Source organism: Suncus etruscus, chromosome 12 (assembly GCF_024139225.1).
Source record: "Suncus etruscus isolate mSunEtr1 chromosome 12, mSunEtr1.pri.cur, whole genome shotgun sequence".
Classification (NCBI taxonomy): Eukaryota; Metazoa; Chordata; class Mammalia; order Eulipotyphla; family Soricidae; genus Suncus; species Suncus etruscus.
In genome coordinates, this window is record NC_064859.1 from 103,659,918 (window position 1) to 103,677,610 (window position 17,693).

Below are 17,693 nucleotides of genomic sequence, written 5' to 3' on the forward strand. Positions count from 1 at the left end.
AGTGCTCACATGAGGAGCTGGTCTGTGAGCTTCTGATCTAGAAATTCTGGTGTCGGGTGGGAACCTGCCCCTCACTTCAGACAGGGGCCACAGACTTGCCCACGCACCCGAGACCATGCAGAAGTGTGCGCACAAACCCACACGACACACACTCACACACACATGTACCCCCACTCTGGTACACCTCTCAAAACTGTTTTGGCGGGCTGGGATGATAGCACAACAGCGAGGGCATTTGCCTCCCACATGGCCAACTCGGGTTAGAGTTTGATCTCCGGAATTCCATAGGATCTCCAAGCCTGCCAAGAGTGATTCCTGGGTGCAAAGCTGGGAGTAACCCCTGAGCACCGCCAGGTGTGGGCCGCCCCCCCAAATTATATCTGATTTTTGGGGCCCGGAGAGATAGCACAGTGGCGTTTGCCTTGCAAGCAGCCGATCCAGGACCAAAGGTGGTTGGTTCGAATCCCGGTGTCCCATAGGGTCCCCCGTGCCTGCCAGGAGCTATTTCTGAGCAGACAGCCAGGAGTAACCCCTGAGCATCGCCGGGTGTGGCCCAAAAAAAAAACCAAAAAAAAAAAAAATTATATCTGATTTTTAAAAAAGTGTCTCAGAACAGATCTGGGTGCCCCCAGAGATCTCTGCTCAGGCTTAGCATTTTAGAAGCAGGCTCAGAGAGAGCCGGAGAGAAAGCACAGTGGTAGGCCATTTGCCTTGCATGCAGCCGATCTAGGACAAATGGTGGTTCAAATCCCGGCTTCCCGTGTGGTCCCCTGAGCCTGCCAGGAGCGATTTCTGAGCGTAGAACCAGGAGTAACCCCTGAGTGCTGCTGGATGTGACCCAAAAACCAAAAAAAAAAAAAAAAAAATAAGAGTTGATTCCCCTCAGTAGTGATGTCCCATTTTGGGGGGACTTGTGGACACGTCAGGGTGCTATATGCTGTCCTTTGCCTAAAGAAGCTGAGGGGTCCCCTAGCTCCCAGCATGTCACGCAGTTGGGAGGTGTGTTAAATCTGCAGAGATGGGACCCAGAGGTGCCACGTGGGCCAGTGTAAGGCCACAGATCTTATGTTCCGCTACGGTGTAGCCTTTAACTTGAGTCCCATGGCCCTCCTGGGACTCCTGCCAGGCAAGTGATTTGGACGAATCTTATAAATGGCTTCAAACTGTCCAAAACCCAAAACAGTCTCTAAATCTCCTGATCACTGGGTCTGTCAGAGTTCTGGGTGTTAGTTCTGCTCATAGATGGTGGCCTCAGAGTCAGGGGTCCAGACTCTCTTCCCAGGGTGATCTGAGCGCTAAAGGCTAGTAGATAGATACCCAGGGGAGAGTGGGAGATTCCCTGAGCTTGACTCAGGTCACCTCAGAGCTGACCAGGTGAACAGTTAGTAGGGAAAAGGGGCTGAGAGGGAAGTGAGGAACCAGAGGGGCCCCTGACCTCAGGGCCGAGCCAGAGGCAGCACCCGTCTCTGCAGGGAAGGGCACCCGGGTCTGTGACCTGGGACCCCGGATCTCTTGGCTGCCTTTGCCCTAACCCAGAAACCCCGAGGTCAGGCCCTGAGGTCAGAGGTCCACGTGCTGGGCAGGCACTGGGGGGTGGAGGAGTGGGATGTGCCCGGTTCTTGTCGGGGGCCCAGCCAGGACGGGGTTGACTCAGGTCTCCAGGACATGTGCCCCCTGAGCCCGGTGACTGAGAGGCTCACCCAGGACGCGCCTCAGCCGGGCCATACAACCTCTCTGGGCAAGTGGAGAGAGCCGGCCTGGAAGCTTCCCTTCCCACAAACCTCACCACCTCACAAGGATGCTCCACCCACTTGGGAATATCCCGTCCCGTCCTTAGGCCACCTCTCCCCATAAATCTGGTCACCTCCCAGAATGCCTCCCTCCCTCCCCAAAGACCCCCTTGCCCGGAATGTTCCATCCATTCATTTCTGGGCCTCCCCACCCTCCCTGTAAGCCACGCCTATTTCTGGATGCCTAGCCATTTATGGATGCCCACTCCTTAAACCCCGCCCATTCCTGGACTTGCCCCTCCCCTCCTATAAAGTCACACCCATTTTTGGTATGCCCAGTACTGTAAGCCCCGCCCATTTCTCAAAACAGCTGGCCCTCTCATAAGCCCCACCGGCTCCTGGGTTCGCCCCACCCATCCCATAAGCCACACCCACAAGTCCGCCCATTTATGGAAATAATCTGGGTAGCCCCGCCCCTCCCAGAAGCCCTGCCCCTCCTGGACTGCTGGCTGTCAAAGCTGGACTCTCCTGACCCACTGACGCCTCTTTACCCTCCAGGGGCAAGTGCAGCGTGGCCCTCCTGAACGAGACCGAGTCGGTGCTCACCTACCTGGACAAAGAGGTACTCGCCACGCACACATGTACACACACACACACACACACACACACCCCACATCCCAGCTCCGGCCCTGCAGGGCATCTGGGGCAAAGCGTCCTCACCTCGGTGGCAAAGAGGTACGCGCCACGCACACGTGTGTACACACACACACACACACACACACACACACACACACACACCACATCCCAGCTCCGGCCCTGCAGGGCATCTGGGGCAAAGCGTCCTCACCTCGGTGGCTAGACAAGCCTGTCTCCCGAGTCACGCCCTTCCTGGCCTGTTTGCTCACCCTAAAGCTGGCACAAAGCTTAGAGATAGTGTGGGGGACGGCGCCTACCATGCTCACGGCTTACCTGGGTTCGACCCTGGCACCACACATGGTCCCCCAAGCTCCAGCACTGAGTCCTGAGCACAGATCCAGGAGTCAGCCATGAGTACAGAGCCAGGAGTGAGCCCTGAACATAGCTGGGAGTGATCCTTAAGCGGGCCCCTTTCCCCCTAGTCCTGAGTTCCGTCCGGGCCACATTGCTCTCACTGGTTCAAGGGAACAACTGTGTTCGGCCGTCATGAGCCCTGGGGGGTCTGAGCCTCTGTGGCAGCAGCTGGAATGACCCGTCCACACCCTTCCGACCTGCCTGGGCTTGGCCAGCGTCAGCTCCCACCCAGCCGGGTCCCCCAGCTCCCGTCTGTCCCCCCAGGATGCCTTTTTCTATTCGCTGGTGTATGACCCATCCGTGAAGACGCTGCTAGCCGACAAAGGGGAGGTGCGTGTGGGACCCCGATACCAGGCCGACATCCCCGAGATGCTCACGGAAGGTAGGCGGGTCCGGGCGGGCTGTTCCTGCCACAGCTGCCCTCCCTCCCATTCTGTCCCCGTCCTTCCTCCCCTCCCTCCTCTCCCTTTTCCTTCCCCCCTCTCCCTTCTCTTCCCACCCCTTCCCTGCTCTTTGTTCCCCTCCCTCTTCTCTCCCCTCCCTGTGTCTCCATCCTCCCGCCCTGACATGACATGGCGTGTGCATGAGACTTACATGCTTGACCTCCCAGCTTCCCCTGTCCCTTTTCTGTTTTGCTGTTTGGGTCCCGTTCAGTGCTGGTGTGGCTTATGGCACCAGGGAGAGTACATGTCCTGCCATGCCAGCCAGCACTGCACCTGTTTGGGGCTGGGATTTTTTGCTATTTTGGGGGGGGGGTCACACTCATCAGTACTCAGCACTCGGGAATTACAATGCGCTGGGATCCTGTGGGATGCTGGGGATCGAATCCCAGTGAGCTGGGTGCAAGTCAAGGGTGCTCTGGCTCTGCCCCGAGGTCTCTCCCACCTGGTTCATGACTGGAACATTCTCTGGTTTGTTTCCTGTCTCCACTCACTGAGCTGCTTTGACACGAACATAGACACGAGCTGGTGCTTCTCAGGGGTGCAGCCCCCACACTTCTGTGATGCCAAGGTCACACGCGTGTGAGGTTGAGGTCACAGCACCGTGAACCTATTGGCCTTGTGTGTGTCCTGTGCAGCTGGAGGGAGGCCTTCTGGAAGATGCTCCTTAGAACCGAGAGGTCCTTGAATCCCCAGCAGGGGTATGGCTGGGACCTCCCTGCTGGCTTTGGTGCCCTGTTCTGCCGCCCCCACCCTGACCCTCCTGTACTTGTACTAGGGCATGGAGCCGCCTGTGTGCGTGGGTGCCTCATCTCTCTCTCTTTTTTTCTTTTTGGTTTTTGGGCCACACCCAGCAGTGCTCTGGGGTTACTCCTGGCTCTGGGCTCAGAAATAGCTTCTGACAGGCTCAGAGGACCATATGTGATGCTGGGATTCGAACCATCTTCCGTCCTGAATCAGCTGCATGCAAGGCAAATGCCCTACCGCTATTCTATCACTCCAGCCCCTTGTCTTCATCTCTCTAGTCCTTCTGTTTGTTTGTTTGTTTGTTTTTGTTTTGTTTTTTGGGTTACACCCGGCTATTCTTGGCTCTACGCTCAGAAATCGCCTCCGGCAAGCTCGGGGGACCATATGGGATGCTGGAATTTGAACCAGCGACCTTCCGCATGCAAGGCAAACGCCTTACGACTGTGCTATCTCTCCGGCTCCCTCTCTAGTCCTTTTAAACGTTGGCATTTTGTGGGTTTTGTCTTCATTTTGTTTGAGGTCATACATAGCAGTGCTCAGGAATGACTCCGGGTTCTGTGCTCAGGGCTCACTCCTGGTGGGGTTTGGAGGACTGGATAGGGTTGAATCCAGGTCATCTGCTGTATGCTCATATGGCTCAGTTTCAGCTTTCTCAATTTTATTTTTGGGCCATACCTGATGGCGCCCAGGGGTTACTCCTAGCTCTGTGCTCAGGAATCATTCCTGGCAGGCTCAGGGATGGGATGCTGTGGGTTGAACCTGGGTCTGCCACGTGCAAGGCAAACACCCTCCCCACTGTGCCATTCGTCGGCCCTGAATTTTTATTTTATTTTTTTAGGAGGAGGGTTTATACCCAGTAGTGTTTAGAAGTGACTCCCGGCTCCGCACTCAGAAATTGCTCCTGGCAGGCTTGGGATTATATGGAATTCGGGAGATCAAACTCGGCTCCGTCCCGGGTTGGCCTTGTGCAAGGCAAACACCCTCCCTGCTATCACTGCTATCACTCTGGCCCCAAATTTTTGATTTCTATGTCTTGGGTCACACCCTGTGGCGTTTGGGAGTACTCCTGGCTCAGTGCTCAGGGACATGTATGTGTGTGGTGTCCAGCCTGTGGGATCTGTCATCCACTGAAATGTCCTGTTTTATATCTCTGGTTGCCTTTCTGGTTCAGCAATGAATGTCGGCTTTCCGTTTTTACACCTAGTTCTTTGGGACTGTCTGCGTGTTCCTGTTCACATTTGTGTTTGTGTCTGGGTCTCCATCGCTGTGGCTCAGGGCTCTTAGGCCATGTTGTCCTGTCCCTAGCACCCCCTTTGTGTAGCTCCTCCCCTAAAGGCCCCCACTATCCCTGTTTTCCCCATTTCTCCCCATTCACCCTATTTTTGCAGAAATGTCATTGAGGGCTTCTGGCACGGGCCCTGGTCCTGGCATGTCCAAGTTGCTCCCCTTTCTCCACGTCTTCTTTAGCAATGTGCCCCCTTCCTGGCCCCATGGGTCACCGTGCTTCCTGGGTCCTGCTGTGACCAGCCTATTTCTCCCCAGGACAGTGTGATGAGAGGGAACAGTCGGAGCTGGAGGTGAAGGTCTGGGACCCCAACAGCCCGCTCAGTGACCGACAGATTGACCAGTTCCTCGTGGTAGCACGGTGAGTGCTGTGTCTGCATGGAGGCTGAGCTAGTCGGCGTGGGCCGGACCAGCCAGGGTCAGGTGCCGGGGTAGACAGGTTCCTGTGGGAGCCTGTGTGTATCCCGGGGTAGACAGACAGTGGAGGGTGTCTGGGAACAAAGCCCCTGTAGGTGACTTGAGCCACTGTCCAGTCCAAGCATGTCCTGACCCCCTGTGCTGAGTCTGGGTGTCTCCTGACTTCCCTGTACCATGAATCTGGGGGTGTCCTGACTTCTTCATACCCCGAGTCCAGGCTTGTCCTTACCCCCTTATGCTCAGTCTGGGGGTGTTCTGACCCCATATCCCGAGTCTAGGGTTGTCCTGAACCCTTATACCCTGAGTCTGCAGGTGTCCTGACCCCATACTCCAACTCTAGGGGTGTCCTCACCCCTTGGACTCAAGTCTGGGGGTGTCCTGATTCCCTTACATGAGTCCGGGGGTGTCCTCAGCCCCTATACCCTGAATCTAGGGATGTTCTCACCCCCTGTGCCTCAAGTCTGGGGCTGTCCTGATACTGGATTCTCCTTGCCTGCATCTGGGGGATATTGGGAGCCCAGCCGTAGCCCTGAACCCCCACCATGTGTCTCCCGCAGAGCTGTGGGCACCTTTGCCCGGGCCCTAGACTGCAGCAGCTCCGTGCGCCAACCCAGCCTGCACATGAGTGCAGCTGCCGCATCCCGGGACATCACACTGGTAAGGCACGGACACGGACACTGGACACTGGACACATGGCCAGGGTAGAGGTCGCTGTGGTTGTCTGAGAAGGGACAGAGGCCACTGAGGGTGTCATCCAGGACACAGGAGGCCAAGAGCCGCCAGGGCTGGGCTGGGCCTGGGTGGCCTACAGGGACCGTGGCAGGGACTTTTCTGAGCCTTGCCCTGAACTGCACTGGATGTGGGGATTGTCTGTCCTGTCCCCAATTTCTTGCTTCTCCTCTGATAGTCCCCTGTTGCAAGTCAGCCCCTGAAGAGGTTGACTGATGGAGGGATGGAGGATGAGGTCTTTCCCTTCCTTAGGGGCTGACTTGCAACAGTCCCCCCTTCCTTTTTATTTAATTTTGCTTGTTTGGGGCCATGCCCAGCAGTGCTCAGGTGTCACTCCTGGCTCTGCATTCAGGAATCACTCCTGGCACAACTTGGGAGACCATATGGGATGCATGCAAGGCAAATGCCCTCCCTGCTGTGATATTGCTCCTGTCCCTCTCCTTCCTTTTTTTTTGCTGGGGGATCACGCCTCACCATGCTTAGGGGCTACTGTCAGTGGTGCTCAGGGGCCTGCCAGGGCCCCATAGACAGACTTAGGCTGCGTTTCCCCGTCAGGAATGGGCCATAGCGCCCATCCCTGTGCTCCTAACCATTTCCTTTTCGTTCACCCTTCATCCCCGGCCCCTTTCTGCTGTTTGTTTCCACTTCGACATTCCCCTTCCAGTGTTTGAGCCCCTGCTTTCAGACTGTTCACTTGGGCTCTTCTGTCACCGAGTCTCCTACTTTGGCCGCGTCTCCTCTCTGCTAGGTGCCATTTTCATTTTCACCAGGTCCTGTTTCCTAATTGGCCTCGTGACTTGGCATCTGGTCCCAGGAAAGGAGGCTCAGATTAGGAGCCCCTCACCAGTATGCGCGTGAGATTGTGCCCCAGGCAGCTCGGTGATCCTTTGGCCTCAGCCGGGATGGGCCTCCCTGGACACAGCTCCCTGTAAAGTTCTCGGCCCAGCCCCAGCTGTGGCAGCTGTGGGAGTTTGTCCCAAGGCCCTCACCAGCCATGGCTCAATGCAGTTCCCTCACCCACACCCTTTAGAAGCGCCCGAAGAGCAGCGTTTGCTTCAGCTGATGGGAATACGGGGCAGAAAATCCATGAGGGGGACCAGAGAGATAGCACAGTGGTAAGGCGTTTTTGTCTTGTACACAGCTGATCCAGGAAGGATGGTGGTTCGAATCCTGGCATCCCATATGGTTCCCCATGCCTGCCAGGAGCGACTTCTGAGCACAGAGCCAAGAGTAACCCCTGAGCAATGCCAGATGTGACCCAAAAACCAAAAAAAAAAAACCCAAAATTCATGAGGGCAGTGCACAGCTGGTGGATGTGATAGCCACCGAAAAACTCACTCCCTTCCTGAACCCCGTCCTCGAGCCCCTGTTAATCATCCAAATGACTCTGCCTTGGGTGCTCCTGAAATCAGCCCTGGAAATGTGTTGTTCATCCAGGGCCCTCTTGAGCCTGGTGCCAGCTTCTTCCTCTGTGCCAAGCACCACATCCAGTGCTGCCTGTGCCCGTGAGCCCACTGGGTCATCTGGCCTCAGCTGCAGTGAGGCAGGCAGAGCAAGACCCATCTGCTGGAGGGCAGCAGTGCAGGTCCCCTGGCATTGGGCCACTGCTGTGTATCGGATACAGACTCAGTGCACTGCCCCCACTTTGTCAGGCTCACCGGACAGCTGCGTTGTTCAGAGACACAGTCTCTCTTGTGGTGACCGTCTCCGGGCCACACGCCATGGTGCTCTGGGGTCACTCCCTGCCCTGCCCCTTGTGTTGTTGGGCTAGAACTTGAGAGTTGCATCAGTGCCTGCAGGGGGTGCTTGCGGCCTGCCTTGCATCTGTGGACCTGCAGGGGGCGTACTTAGCCTAGCCTGCCATGAGTCTATGGACCTATAGGAGCACTCCTGGCCTGCCCTGTACCTGTCTCCTGCAGGGGATGCTCCTGGCCTCCCTCTTAGCATGGCCAAGCCAGCCCCTCTTGCTAGGATTTTTTTTTGGTTTTTTTTTTTTTTGGTTTTTGGGTTACACCCGGCAGCACTCAAGGGTTCCTCCTGGCTCTACACTCAGAAATCGCTCCTGGCAGGCTCAAGGGGGACCACATGGGATGCCGGAATTCGAACCACTGTCCTTCTGCATGCAAGGCAACTGCCCTACTTCCATGCTATCTCTCTGGCCCATCTCTTTCTAGGATTCTGCTTTCCTTCCCCAAGGCTGTGCTGGCCTGACTCACCACCAGACGCTGGGGCGCATGAAGCCTTTCATAAACACACACCCGAAAGAGACAACAAACTCATGTCTTCTTCGTTTTATTTATTTATTTTGGGTTTTGGGTTTTACCCAATATTACGCATTTTATTTTATGCAGGACTTACCTAGCATCCCGGCCCCTCCATTTTTTTTTTTTTTTTTTTTTTTTTTTTTGGTTTTTGGTTTTTGGTCTCACCTGGCAGCACTCAGGGATTACTCGGCTCTACGCTCAGAAATCGCTCCTGGCAGGCTCAGGGGACCATATGGAATGCTGGGATTTGAACCACCATCCTTCTGCATGCAAGGCAAATGCCCTACCTCCATGCTACCCTCCAAATTTTCATTTTCAGTTTTGTTTTGTTTTTGAGCCACACCTGGTGGTGCTCAGGGGTTACTCCTGGCTCAGGAATCACACCCCTGGTGGGGCTCAGGGAGTCTTATGGGATGTTGGGAATCGAACCTCAGTTGGCCACATGCAGCCCTCCCCACTGTGCTATAGCTCTGACCCTCCACATTTCCTAAAACAGCAAACACCTTTTTTTAAGAAGGGGGCATACCCAGTGGCTCCCAGGGGTTCCTCCTGGCTCTGTGATCAGAAATTGCTCCTGGCAGGCTCAGGGGACTATATGGGATACTGGGAATCAAACCAGGGTTCGTCCAGGCTTAGCCGTGTGCAAGGCAAATATCCTACCACTGTGCTATTGCTCCAGCCCCTAGCCAATCCCCCCTTGAACCTGCTTGGACTGGCCCGTTGGTGAAACTTCAGGGTTTGGTACGTGAGGAAAGTAATGGTGCCTCCCAACTATCCCCACATGTCCCCCCACAGTTCCACGCCATGGACACACTGTACCGCCATGGTTCGGACCTCAGCAGTGCAATCAGCGTCCTGGTACCCCTGGGGGGCCCCGTGCTGTGCCGGGACGAGATGGAGGAGTGGTCGGCCTCGGAAGCCAGCCTGTTCGAGGAGGCGCTGGAGAAGTACGGCAAGGACTTCAACGACATCCGCCAGGACTTTGTAAGTGGGGACCGCGGGAGGAGCACCGGGGCGGGCGCCAGAATCTGCTTCCGAGTCTGGAGATCTGGGCTGTGCCCTGCACTGCCCACAGCAGGGGGACAACAGCAGTGACGCTGAGTTGGTGAGTGAGTGCCAGGCTCGCCAGGTTGCTGCAGGCTGCCCTTGCCGCCCTCCCTCTGGTCTGCCCATCCCTGTTTCTTCGAGGGCCCAAGGGACCTAGCCCCTTCCCAGCAGAGTATGACCCTGTCCTGCTGTCTTAAAAGTGTTTGTGGTGCTGCAGGGATGGGCCACATGCCACACGGTGGGGACAGGTCAGGCTTGCACTGCCCACCCAGTTTGTCCTTGCAGGTCAGCCCTGTCTCTGTGCCTACTTCTGGGCTCTTTCCTTCTGCCCTGGCGCTCCTGATGTTCCTCTACGGCCCTTCTCCCTCCTTCCCTCTTCTTCCTCTTCTCACTGGTGATGACTCAGGATCTGCTCTTCCCTTTGACCACAGCTTCCTCCACTTTAGAGTTCCTCCGGTTCTCTAGCGAGGCCGTGTCTCCTGTGTCTTACCTGTGTCACATCTTGTATGTGTCTTGTGTTTCGCATGTGTGTCTCATGGAACTTGTGTGTCGTATGCAATGTATGTGTCTCGTATGTCTCACATGTGTGCTTTGTGTGTCTTGTCTCATGCATGACTCGTGTCATGTGTGTCTTGTGTGTCACATATGTCTCATATTGTCCCACATGTCTCATGTCCTGTGGTCTTGTGTCTCAGGTGTCTTACATGTCTCATATATATCTCGTGTGCTTTGTGCATATGTCTTGTGTGTCTCATATGTATAGTGTGTATCTTGTGTGTGTCTCGTGTGTACCTCTCCCACTCACGTTTCTTCCATGAAGCTTCCCTGGTGTGTCCATCCCTGGGCCTAGAGCAAGGCTCCTGTCCCGTTCCGCGTGTCCCACATCTTGGAAGTCTGCAAGTTTGTAGACATGGCCCATCACCTGCCCTGGGTACCACCGGGGGTTGGGGGGCACCTCTGCTGCAGGTGGGGCAGGGGCTCTGCTCCCAGCGTGTCAGCCTCCTGCTTCCTCAGTGCAGGCCAGGACAGTGCAATGCAGTGCCCTGCCAGGAGGCAGTTGTGGGGGTTGGTGGGGTGGAGGAGCGAAGTCACCGTCACCCTGAATTCCACTTCCTGGCACAAGTCTGGCTCTGGTTGTACCGAGTGTGGGCCCAGGGGTGCCGGGCCATGCTGCCAGCTATGCGTGTCTGCACAGATGAGGGGCCCAGGATAGGTGGCCAGGCCGGGGAAGGTGTTCGTGGTGGTTCTGAGCTGCGTGGCTGAATGAAGTTGGACTTTCTCGACCGTCTCATCTAGAAGGATCCTGGCAGTGCGCCTGTTTCTCTGGTCACTGGTACCCCTGTTCCTTTGCAGCTGCCCTGGAAGTCGCTGACGAGCATCATCGAGTACTACTACATGTGGAAGACCACGGACAGATACGTGCAGCAGGTGGGCCCCATACACGCACAGAGCCCAGAACTTCGGGTTTGGGCTTTGCTCGGTGCTCCGAGTGCTGGGGTGCAGCCTGCATCATCCTCTGCCCCAGATGCCGCACCCAAGGGTCTTCCTGACCTGGCTTGGTCGGGAGCTGGAAGGTCAGGTCGGCAGTCACCTGAGGTCAAGGGTCAGCACAGGGATCCAAGGTTGGGTCAGCAAAGCCACCCGATGTCAAGGGTCAGTCAGTTCAGTCAACTGAGGTTTGGGGTAAGCTCAGCCACCTGAGGTCAGAGGTCAGTACAGGCACATGAGGTCAGAAATCGGCATAGTCATCTCACCTGAGGACAAGGGTCAGTCCAGTCACCTGAGATTTGGGTTAGCACAATCACCTGAGGTCAAGGGTTAGCCTAGAATCCAGGACCCCCAGCAGCTGTATCGCAGCTGAAGGCTCCACACGTGATCAGGCGGACGGGCACCTCTTAACCTTTGACGCCTATAAAAGGAGGACGGGGCTCCCCATGCTGCTGGGGGCCCGCCCTCAGTGGCACCTCTGAGTAGCGCTCTTCCTCCTTTTCCACTTTGGATTTTGTGGCTCTGACTATTGTGTTGTCGTCACTTTGGCCCTCTCCTGGATCGGTGTGCCTGGATCGTGTGCATCTCCCACCCTTGGGCGTCACTTACGACTTTCCTTCTCTCCTTTGCCTCAGAAGCGCTTGAAAGCCGCCGAGGCCGAGAGCAGACTGAAGCAGGTTTATATCCCGACCTAGTAAGTCCCGCGCTGCCGAGCCCTGTCCAGAAGGGAGTGGGGTGGTCCGTGTGCGTGGGGTGTTTGGGGACACCGGGCAGGAGGAGCCTGGGAAGCACCTTCATTTGTTCTGGAAGAGAAGGGAGGCTCCACCTGCCTGCACATTCTAGGTTCTTGAGCAGCGAAGTGGAATGTTCTAGAAAGTTCTCTGTCCCTTCCAGCCTTTTTCTCCCTTATGGGGCTCAGGCTGGCTCCAGGTGCAGAACCAGTACTAGGGCCCACACTGTCCCTCTGACCTCTGGGCCCCCCAAGCATCATCACTACCCCAGGGGAAGCTCCGGCCTGCTGGGTCCCGGGGAGCTGGTCCCTTTTCTAGCTCTGCAGGGGTGGCCTGTCAGGGTCTGGTCAGTGCAGCAAGCGGGGGTGGGTGGGATCCGTGGCACAAACAGCTCCTGGAGCTGCAGACATCTGGGGTCATGTGAGGACCCACAGCAGCCCTGAATCCTCCACTGAAGGAAATGTTTCAGGCCCTTAATGATGGATGGCCTGAGAGCCGAGCACAGGCTGTTTGTGGGGCCCACAGGTCTGTTCCGGACCTTCCTTGGGGACGCTTGGCCTCGGCCCCCCATAGATAGGGAAAGAGGAGCCAGCCTGGGCAGCTTCCAGAGCAGCAAGCCAGAGAGGGGGGTCTCGCTCATGCTTCTAGGGACGGGGTTGGGTGGGTGGAAGTGCTGAGCATACCCCACTGAGAGCAGAAGCCGCTGAGAGCGACCATGTTCTCGGGCCCCTCCTGAGCTGAAAGCTCGAGGCGGTAGAGTGGAGACAACAGGTTCCGCAGCTGGAGCCAGGTGAGGTCAGAGGGTCTGTGGGGTCTGCTGAGGTCAGGGGGCGTCCTGGATGATTTCCAAGAGGGTGTCCAGTGCTGGTGAGGTCAGGTCACCATTCATATGGGGAGGTCAGAGAAGACTTGGGGCGTTTGTCGGGCCAGGGCTGAGATCTGGGCTGCCCGTATGTGACTTCCCAACCGCACACCATTCCCACATAAGCAGGACCACTGTGGTCCGTCCTGGAGCGCTTTTCCAGGTGGTGCTGAGGCCTGAGGTCTGGGGTGCCCTGCCTGGGGCTGCCTCTGCTCCCCTGACCCCCACCCGTACACTGGGGCGGTCCAGGCTGTCTCCTTCGGCCCCCATCGCGTCACCCGTCTGTCTCCCTTGAAAGCAGCAAACCGAATCCCAACCAGATCCACAGCACCAACAGCAAAGCCAGCACCCTCAATGGAGCCGCGGGCACCACGTTCCAGCCCCCGACCCCGCTGCCAGGCCGGGCCTGCGAGAGCTGCTTCGGTGAGTCCTAGGGCCGAGAGGTGGGGGGACACCTGGACAGTGCCGTAGAGTTGGGTGCGGTGGGCACGGTGCAGGGAGAGGCCCACAGGGCAACTCCAACCCTGGCCTGGACCTGCCCTCACCCTGTGCCCGCCCAACCATCCCCTGTGCCTTGTGCTTGTAGGCAGGGGAGGAGCAAAGAGGGTGCCAGGGTCATCCAGAGCCTGCACTGGGCCAAGGGCCAGGAGGGGGTGGGGCTGGAAGGACAGGGCCTTGGTGTGGACGTGGTCTGTGGGCAAGAGCCTAATAAAGGGGTGTGGCCTGGGCAGGGTCTTTGGTGGGTAGGCCAGTGGGCGTGGCTGGATGTGACGGGGTGGGCTTCCTCCTGAGAATGCCCAACTGTGCCCAGGCAGCACATGGGAAGGAACATGCCTGCCCTCCCACCTAATGGCGCAGGTTGAGGCATCCCAGGGCATCCAGTCCCAGATATCAGTCCTGGTAGGCTTGGGGGACCCTATGGGATACCAGGGATCAAACCTGGGTCGGCTGCGTGCAAGGCAAATGCCCTCTACTCTGTGCTCTGCTGTTCTTTTGCATTTTGGTTTGATTTTGGGTTTGGGGCCCACCCAGAGTGCTCAGGAGTCACTCCTGGCTCCACATTCCCGTGGGGCACCATATGGTATTCCAGGGATTGAACCTGGGTCACCCATTTGCAAGGCAGGTACCCTCCCCTCCATGCTATACTCAGTCCTTTGTCCATCTCTCCGTTGTGGGACGTCTGTGTTGTCTCAGCATCTCGGCTGTCACACAGGCCCCTGCAGGTCCAGAGTTAGTGTCTTCTTCCCCCAGAGGTTCAATATCTGGGGATAGATGCCAGGAAAAGGAGACACCAGGGGAGACGGCTCTGGTTTCCCTTACTTTTTCTGGGGTGTCTACACCTTGCAGTGCTCAAGGCCTACTCCTGGCAGATTCAGGGGACCCCATGAGGGTACTGGGAAATGAACCCACATTGATTGCAGGCAAGGCCAATTTCCCTCCCGCTGCCTTCACTCACGGAGACTACTGCTCCCACACGAACATTCCCATCTGCATCGCATCCACATCCCGCAGACTTTGGTGGGTTTCTTCGGCGGGGGTATGTGGTTTTTTGGGCCACACCTGGTGGTGCTCATAGATTACTCCTGGCTCTGCACTCAGAAATCGCTCCTGGCAGGCTTGAAAGACCATCTGGGATGCTGGGGATTGAAGCCGGGTCCATCCCAGGTTGGCCACGTGCAAGGCAAACGCCCTGCCGCTGTGCTATCACTCTGGCCCCCGACCCTGGTGGTTTTTTGATATTTTGGCCTCTGCCAGTCACTGGTGCATTGTTGTGTATGTAAATATTTTGGGGGATTACTATGTTGCTCACCCTAATCTGTGCCCTACCCTAGGGTGTGACCTGGCATTCTGCCCCCACCCTAGGGTAGGACCTGATTCTGCTTCCACCATTGGTTGGTATCTGATCCCACCATTGGGTGGGACCTGACTCTGGAGTATAAGAGCAAGGGTCTGTGGAAGGCGAAGGGCCTTTTGCTGGCTGGAACTGAATCTGAGTCTTTGGACTTCAGTTTTGTCCATCCGAATAAAGCAAATATTTCCACGAGCCTGATTGTCTGCGAGCTGTTTACCTGCCGATTCACCTCAGAACCGTGGGCTAGACAGGGTGGCAGACGCGTGCTCCGAGCTGGAAGAAAAGGGCCTCATTCTCCATCCCACCATCAGTCAACCTCTTCAGGGGCTGACCTGCTACAGTGCATGACCAGATCTCATTGTCACCTTGATTTGCATCTTCCTTACTGTCACCTAGATTTGCATTCTCCTCATAGAATGTGCCGATAAATGCCTTTGCCAGCCCACTGGCCTTCCCTATATCTTCTTCGGGGAACTGTTTATCTTCCCTCCTCAGTTTTGACTGGAGTTATCAGGGTTTTTCATTGTTGTCAAGCCTGTGAAGATTTCCTGTCCTGAGTGTTAACCATTGATCCGTCTGCTTTCTCCCTCTCAGTTAGTTTTTATGTTGGTCTGAGTTCCTTCCGTGTGAAACTTTAGTTGAGGGGCCAGAGCAATAACACAGTGGTATTGGCATTTGCCTTGCACATGGCCGACCCAGGATAGACCCGGGTTTGATCCCCGATACCCATATGGTCCTCAGAGCCTGCCAAGAGTGATTTCTGCGTACAGAGCCAGGAATAACCCCTGAATGCCACCGGGTATGTGTCCTACCAAAAAAGAGTGTTTTAGAGTCGGAGTGATAGCACAGTGGGTAGGGTATTTGCTGTGCACACAGCCGGCCCGGGTTCCCACAAGCCTGTCAGGAGTGATTTCTGAGTGCAGAGCCAGGAGTAACCCCTGAGCAAAGTTGAATAGTCGAGAACACTTCTGTAGCCATTTCCGAGACTTCTGCTGTTTTTCTTTTTTCTTTTTTTTTTTGGTTTTTGGGCCACACCCGGCGGTGCTCAGGGGAATACTCCTGGCTGTCTGCTCAGAAATAGCTTCTGGCAGGCACAGGGGACCATATAGGATACCGAGATTCGAACCAACCACCTTTGGTCCTGGATCGGCTGCTTGCAAGGCAAACACCGCTGTGCTATCTCTCCGGGCCTTCTGCTGTTTTTCTGTCCATTGTAATGACCCGCATCTTTTAATCCTCTTGAATTCTGTGACTGGTGTGAGTGAAGCTTTTGTTTGCAGTGATTCACTTTCCCAGCACTGTTCGTTGAGGGGTCTTTTCCTTGCTCCGCTCCCTGGTCCCAGCTCCTCTGTTTAATTGTCCACATATCTGGGATACTGTCCCTGGGCTCTTTGTTTTTGTTTTGTTTTGTTTTGTTTTGTTGGCCACACCCAGTGGTGCTCAGGGGTTAATCCTGGCTCTATGCTCAGAAATCGCTCCTGGCTCTGGGGGACCATATCGGACTGGTAGATCGAACCTAGGTCCATCCTGGGTCAGCTGCGTGTAAGGCAAAACATCCTACTACTGTGTTATTGCTCCAGCCCCTGGACTCTGTCGTGTCCCGTTGACCTGAGAGCCTGATTCTGTCTCTGAGCTCTTGGTTATGACCCATCAGTCTGAAAGTCTGTGTTCCTTCCATCACCAGAGTTTTGGTTCCTGTGAGTTAAAATCGGGGAATATGGTGCCTCCTCCCTTCTTGCTCAGAATAGTTTTGTCTCTTTGGGGAGTTTTACGGTTCCATACACATTCAGTAGCCTTTGTTCTAAATCCTTGGCAAGCATCATGATGAGGATTGTATTGAGTGTGGCGGGTGCTCAGGTGCAGGATGGTCATTGGACCATGTTAATCCTTCCAAGCCAGGAACATGGGAGTTTTCCCACTCTGGGTGACCTTTTCTACTTTTGGGAGGGTCACATCCGGCAGCGCTCAGGGGTTCCTCCTGGCTCTACACTCAGAAATTGCCCCTGGCAGGTTTGGGGGACCCTATGGGATGCCGGGATTCGAACCACCGTCCTTCTGCATGAAAGGCAAACGCCTTACCTCCATGCTATCTCTCCGGTCCCCACATCTTTTTTTTTAAATATACCATATATAATTGCAAACAATGCTTATGCATTGATGATATCTTAGCCAATTATCTTGCAGTGGGATCCCATTGATGACACTTTCTTGCCTCATGGCTGTGGTGGGAACTCCCTAAATTGTATTTCACAATAGTGGAGAAAACTATTGTCTTGTGTCCAGTCCCAGAGAGAAGGTTTCAGTTTCTCCCTGGTGTATGTGTTAGCTGTTTTGTTTTATCTGGCTGTCCTTTTGTTCCTGTTTTGTTGAGGGTTTTTCTTCTTTTTATCATAAATGGATGTTGAAAGCCAAATGCTCTCTGCATTAATTGATAGGACTTTTGTTTGTTTGTTTGTTTTGGAGGGAGGGTCACACTCAGCAATGCTCAAGGGTTTCTCCTGGCTCTCTGTTCAGAAATCACTCCTGACAGGCTCGGGGGACCCTATGGAACGCCAGGTATTGAGCCAGAGTCCGTCAGGGTTGGCCGTGTGCAAGGCAAACGCCCTACCACTGTGCTATGGCTCTGGCCCAATATATGACTGGTTTTTATTTTTCCTTTGGTGACACATTGGATTTCACTAACTGATTTGTTTTTACCAAACATTCCCTGCGTGAATTCCCACTTGATCAGGAAATGTGATCCTAATCAGACCTGAGAAGAATTTGCTGAGGATTCATTCTGATGTCCATCATGGCTGTCCCATCTGAAACTGGCTCTTGAGTTCTCTGCCTGCTGCTGCAGGGAGGGTCACGCCGGTTTGTGGGAGCCTGCAGGAAGGACCCCTGTTTCTGCAGACTCTGAAGAGCTCCATGGGTCTAGGTCCTAAATGCAGGTCCTAAGGTTCACGGTGAGGTCTGTGTGGACAAGGCTCTTGTCCACTGTCCTGATTCATGGTTGCCCAGCTCAGTTTTCTGCCTCGTCCTCCTTCAGCCTCAGAGCGTGAGGACTGAG

The 17,693-nt window shown here is 55.4% G+C and overlaps 1 protein-coding gene across 2 annotated transcripts in view; it reads left to right on the forward strand.

The window, feature by feature from the left end:
* MTA3 (metastasis associated 1 family member 3) overlaps positions 1-17,693 on the forward strand; it is a 38,822-nt gene that overhangs the window by 11,400 nt on the left and 9,729 nt on the right. The window contains exons 5-12 of one of the 2 annotated variants that reach the window (XM_049784252.1): positions 2,289-2,352; positions 3,045-3,162; positions 5,510-5,612; positions 6,226-6,325; positions 9,457-9,645; positions 11,062-11,136; positions 11,832-11,890; positions 13,088-13,212. In XM_049784252.1, coding sequence (XP_049640209.1) covers positions 2,289-2,352; positions 3,045-3,162; positions 5,510-5,612; positions 6,226-6,325; positions 9,457-9,645; positions 11,062-11,136; positions 11,832-11,890; positions 13,088-13,212 — 833 coding nt within the window. The remainder of the gene's footprint in view (positions 1-2,288; positions 2,353-3,044; positions 3,163-5,509; positions 5,613-6,225; positions 6,326-9,456; positions 9,646-11,061; positions 11,137-11,831; positions 11,891-13,087; positions 13,213-17,693) is intronic. The other variant, XM_049784253.1, reaches the window with a different exon arrangement.